This window comes from Rosa rugosa, chromosome 1 (genome assembly GCF_958449725.1).
Source record: "Rosa rugosa chromosome 1, drRosRugo1.1, whole genome shotgun sequence".
In the NCBI taxonomy this organism is placed as follows: domain Eukaryota; kingdom Viridiplantae; phylum Streptophyta; class Magnoliopsida; order Rosales; family Rosaceae; genus Rosa; species Rosa rugosa.
In genome coordinates, this window is record NC_084820.1 from 51,495,961 (window position 1) to 51,500,630 (window position 4,670).

At 43.6% G+C, this 4,670-nt stretch overlaps 1 protein-coding gene across 1 annotated transcript; it reads right to left on the minus strand.

Annotated features, from left to right (window-relative positions):
• Nucleotides 1-857: 857 nt before the first annotated feature.
• Nucleotides 858-4,431, minus strand: LOC133730151 (uncharacterized). Its single transcript, XM_062157801.1, has 3 exons — nucleotides 4,286-4,431; nucleotides 2,595-4,103; nucleotides 858-2,508 (listed from the first exon to the last, which is right to left on the minus strand). Exons 1-3 carry the CDS (start codon nucleotides 4,429-4,431, stop codon nucleotides 858-860), a joined length of 3,306 nt encoding a protein of 1,101 aa, XP_062013785.1.
• Nucleotides 4,432-4,670: the final 239 nt, after the last annotated feature.

Genomic DNA, 4,670 nt, shown 5'->3' on the forward strand with positions numbered 1-4,670 from the left:
AACTAGACTTTCTACACTAGAATAGTGGGTTCTTGTCCCACATCTAAGAAAATGTAAAGGAGATGGCTTCCTTCACCTATAAAAGGAACTCTCCTCCCACTTAAACACCATTCACTCCATTACAACACACTTTGTAATCATGTTAGGCCGCAAGGCTCGACACACACTAGTATAAGCTTTCAAGTGGACGTAGTCTCCCGCTAAGGCGGGAGGTGAACCACTATACATCTCGTGTCAATCTCTCTCTCTCTCTTTACTTATCGTTAATTAGATCCCCACGGATCCAAGCATTAACAAAATGAAAAACATACCTTTGTATAGAATCTTTATGGGAGAAGAAGCAAAAGCTTAAACAAGGTTCTTGCTTTGAGTCTCCAAATGCTTGATTGATTGATAAGATGAGGCTTTCAGTCAAAGGGAATAAGGATTTTCCATGTATTTTTACCTTGGCAAGACTCCAAGCACACTAAAGATTGAAGCATATGAGGCGAGATAACGTGTAAAATAAAAAAAATTAAACAAAGATACAGTTGTTTACTCCTTTGCACTTTTTTGTTCTAAAGATAAAAAAATAGGAGATCTAAATAGTTTGGAAATCTATTTACTTGCTATCAAAATATATACATAGAGATTCAGACTTAATGAAATACAATAATTTTATTCCTCAAAAATAAAAAATACAGTTACTTTTCCGTGATGGATTATGATCACTATAAATACAAGATTTATGCGACCTCGCTCTTTGAGTACTTTTTTTTTTTTTTTGAGGGGAATGAAAGACTAATTCATTGATTAAGCATCATTACAATCATTGATTAAACTAGCCTCCACAGACGGAGGAATATCTGAGAAATAATCTATCTGAAAATCATCATGCTTGGCCTCTGCGCCAAAATATGGGCCACACTATTGGCCTGCCTAGCTACCTTAAGCACACGAGCATCCAATGCTTCATGTAACAAAGTTCGCAGGTCTACCAGCAAAAAACCCAGCTCCGAACAATCCAATGAAGATGAGGACAATGCTGACACCAAGTCCAGGCAGTCCGACTCCACAATCAAAGGTGTAAGATGATGGTCAATGGCCAACTGCACTCCCAATATCAATGCTAATAGCTCGGCATGTCTAGCTGATTGAGCAATTGTAACAGAATGTCGAAACCCATGAAGAAAAGTCCCTACATGATCTCGGAACACCCCACCTAAACCCGTACGACACAAGGTCTGATCAAAAGCAACGTCAACATTCAACTTCACAAAGCCAACTGGTGGTTTCGACCATTTGGGTACTGCACGAGTTGCCAACCCCAACGGGGTAGTAATGCGAGCTGCTTTAAATTCTGCCAACCAACCCAATGACATTGGGACAATCTCTGAGGCCTGCTTAAAATCACCTCCCCAAACTTTAGCATTTCTATTCCTCCAAGTAGCCCACAAAATCATCAACGAAGAGGCAAAATGATGAGGATATGTCGCTGAAACAACTGTGAGCCAATCTGCTACAGTGGAAGGGGCCGAAACAAGGGAAATATTGGCACCATGAATCAAACTAGTAGCATGGGGACAGTCACGAGTTGCATGGAGAGGAGTTTCAACTTCTTCGTCACAAAGTGGGCATTGGGTGTCTATATCAACACCACGTTCACTAAGCCGACCCCGAGTAGGAAGAATGTTAGAGGCTGCTTTCCAAGCACATATCTTCACATTGCTTGGAACCTGAGCTTTCCACAGCTGACGCCAAAGAGTAGCACTTGGATTCGATATGGATGAAACATCATCAAGAATCCTATTCCTAGCTACATGGTAGGCCGACTTTACCGTGAACTGGCCTTTTTTATCTGCACCCCAAATCCATCTATCCTCATGAACCCGAGGACTAAGAGGAAGAGTGAGGATCTTCTGAACAATATAAGCAGGAAAAAGTTCAGATAAAAGAGTAACATTCCACACACCTGGAGAGATGAAAAGATCAGCAACGAAAGTTGCTCGACTCGAGAAGTAAGCACCCAAATCCTCACCCATCAACCACGGATCCCGCCATATATTGGTAGACAAACCATTCCCAATGTGACGTTTAATGCCTGCTTTAAGTATGTCTCGGCCTTGCAAGATACTTCGCCATGCAAAAGATGGCTGGGAACCTAGCTCAGCTTCCCAAAAATTACTGTGGGGGAAGTATAGAGCTTTAAAAAGTTGACCGATCAGGGAGTCAGGATATTGGAGTAACCGCCACCCTTGCTTGGCTAACATAGCCAAGTTAAAAGCAAAAAGATGTCGGAAACCCATACCTCCCATACTTTTGGGTTTACAGAGGTCATCCCAAGCCCGCCAATGCATAGCTTTCTTGTCGTCCGTACTACCCCACCAAAACTGTGCACAAAGCTGGTGGAGTTCCTGAATAAGATTCTGAGGGAGTAGGTAGCAATTCATGGTATATAGTGGTAGAGCCTGAGCCACCACCTTGATTAAGATTTCTCTACCGGCAGCACTAAGCAATTTGGATCTCCACCTGTCAATTTTTTTGACAGGTTATCTTTAATATAAGCAAAAGTTTCTGACTTGGATCTACCAATAAGGGTCGGAATCCCCAAATACTTATCATGCTTCTCCACCATCTGAACCCCCAGGATTTGAGCCATATTGTCTCTCAAAGGCGGTAAAACACTCCCACTGAAAACAACACTACTCTTCTGTAGGTTCACCTGTTGCCCAGAGGCCCTTTCATAAATATTTAGCAAATCCCTAATCATGGTGCAATCCTGAGGCGTAGCAATAGAATAAAGCATACTATCGTCTGCAAACAAAAGATGACTGATAGTAGGGGCACCATCACAAATACGCAGCCCCTGCCATTGACCACTAGAAACTCCGTGGGAAATAAGAGCGGACATGCCCTCTGCACATAATAAAAACAAGTAGGGGGACAATGGGTCGCCTTGTCGCAACCCCCGCTGCGGTGTCACATAACCCCTAGGTGTACCATTAACAAGGAAGGAATAACGCACCGTAGAAAGGCAAGACATAATCAGGTCCACCCATTCCTCCGCAAACCCCATTTTCAACATGATTCTCTGTAAGAAACCCCATTCCAGTCTGTCGTATGCTTTACTGATATCCAATTTAAGAGCCAAAAAACCTTCGTGTCCACGCCTCAACCTGTGCATGTAATGGGCTAGCTCTGACGCTACCAAAGTATTATCAGAAATAAGCCGATTTGGAACAAACGCACTCTGTTGAGGAGAAATAATATCTGACAAGAAACTTTTCAGTCGGTTAGCAATAACTTTTGAAGCAATTTTATAAATCACATTGCATAACGCAATAGGCCGAAGATGGGACATATTCACAACTTCTTTAATCTTTGGAATGAGGGCGACATAGGTGAAATTCAAATCAGGGGGAATTTCAGAATGAGTTAACATTGAAATCACCGCATTACTGACCTCCTGCCCAACTAAGTCCCAGTATTTCTGAAAAAAGAAAGGTGAGAGACCATCCGATCCTGGCGCTTTCGAAGGATGCATCAGAAATAACGCTATACGAACTTCTTCCAAGCTGTAGGGAGCCAATAAGATGGCATTCATGTCTGCTGAGACACGAGGCTCAATAGTCTGAAGAACCAAGTTTTGAGCCTCCAAGTCCTGTGGTTGGGAGCTGAAAATATGCTGAAAGTAATCCAACACAACCCCATCTATACCGGCCGTGGACTCTTGCCATACTCCATTGATATCGAAAAGGCTTTTAATTTTGTTTTTTTGCCGTCTGTTCGATGCTTTCTTATGAAAGAAATGGGAGTTCCGGTCACCATCCCTAAGCCAAACCGCTATAGACCGTTGCCTCCAATACGTCTCATCAATGGACATCAACTCATTCAATCTTTGCGAAAGTTGCAGCTTGAGGGCATGATCACTTTGGTCGAACGGTTTCTGGAGAAGAGCATCCAGTTGTGCCCGTACCCCTTCCACTTCCTCTCTTCTACTACGGAAAATAGTTCGATCCCACTCCAAAAGATGAGTCCCCAATCCCTTTACTTTGCGGCACAGCTGAAGCATAGGCTCCCCACCATATGGAATTCCCAAGCCTCCTCCACTTTGGCTGAGAAACCTTCATGGGCACACCATATCTCTTCAAAACGGAACTGGCGTCGAAACTTCTCAAATCTCAACTGCTCCTTTCGGACCTCCAACAGGAGAGGAGTGTGGTCCGACCGACTGGGATGAAGATTGATCACACGAGAAAAACTAAATTCCGATATCCAGGCCGGTGAACAAGTACCTCTATCTAACCTCTCTTTCGTATTGGAATCACACCACGTAAACAGACCTCCAGCAGCCCCCATATCCTTGAGGTTACAATCTGAAAGAGCTTGTCGAAAAGCCTGCATCTGACTCTGACTACGCAGTCTGCCACCAGACTTCTCACCCAACTCCATAATCTCATTGAAATCCCCGGCAACTACCCATCTCTCTCCCGAGTTCCGGACCAGAGATCGTAATAAATCCCAGGACAGATGACGTTGGCCGGTTTCGGGATGACCATAAAATCCAGTAAACCTTCATTCCACCTCGTTAGGAGCTTTAACGAAAGCATCAATATAATACCTCTCCACATCTTGAACCCTAACCGAGATAGAATCATCCCAGAGCAAAGCAAGGCCCCCCGATCGCTCCA

Coding starts and splice junctions, on each gene's coding strand:
- LOC133730151 (XM_062157801.1), bottom strand. CDS start 4,431: ATGGAGTTGGGTGAGAAGTCTGGTGGCAGACTGCGTAGTCAGAGTCAG. Junction 4,104..4,285: donor GATTCCAATACGAAAGAGAG/GTTAGATAGAGG, acceptor GTGCCCATGAAG/GTTTCTCAGCCAAAGTGGAG. Junction 2,509..2,594: donor ATGGTGGAGAAGCATGATAA/GTATTTGGGGAT, acceptor AAAAATTGACAG/GTGGAGATCCAAATTGCTTA.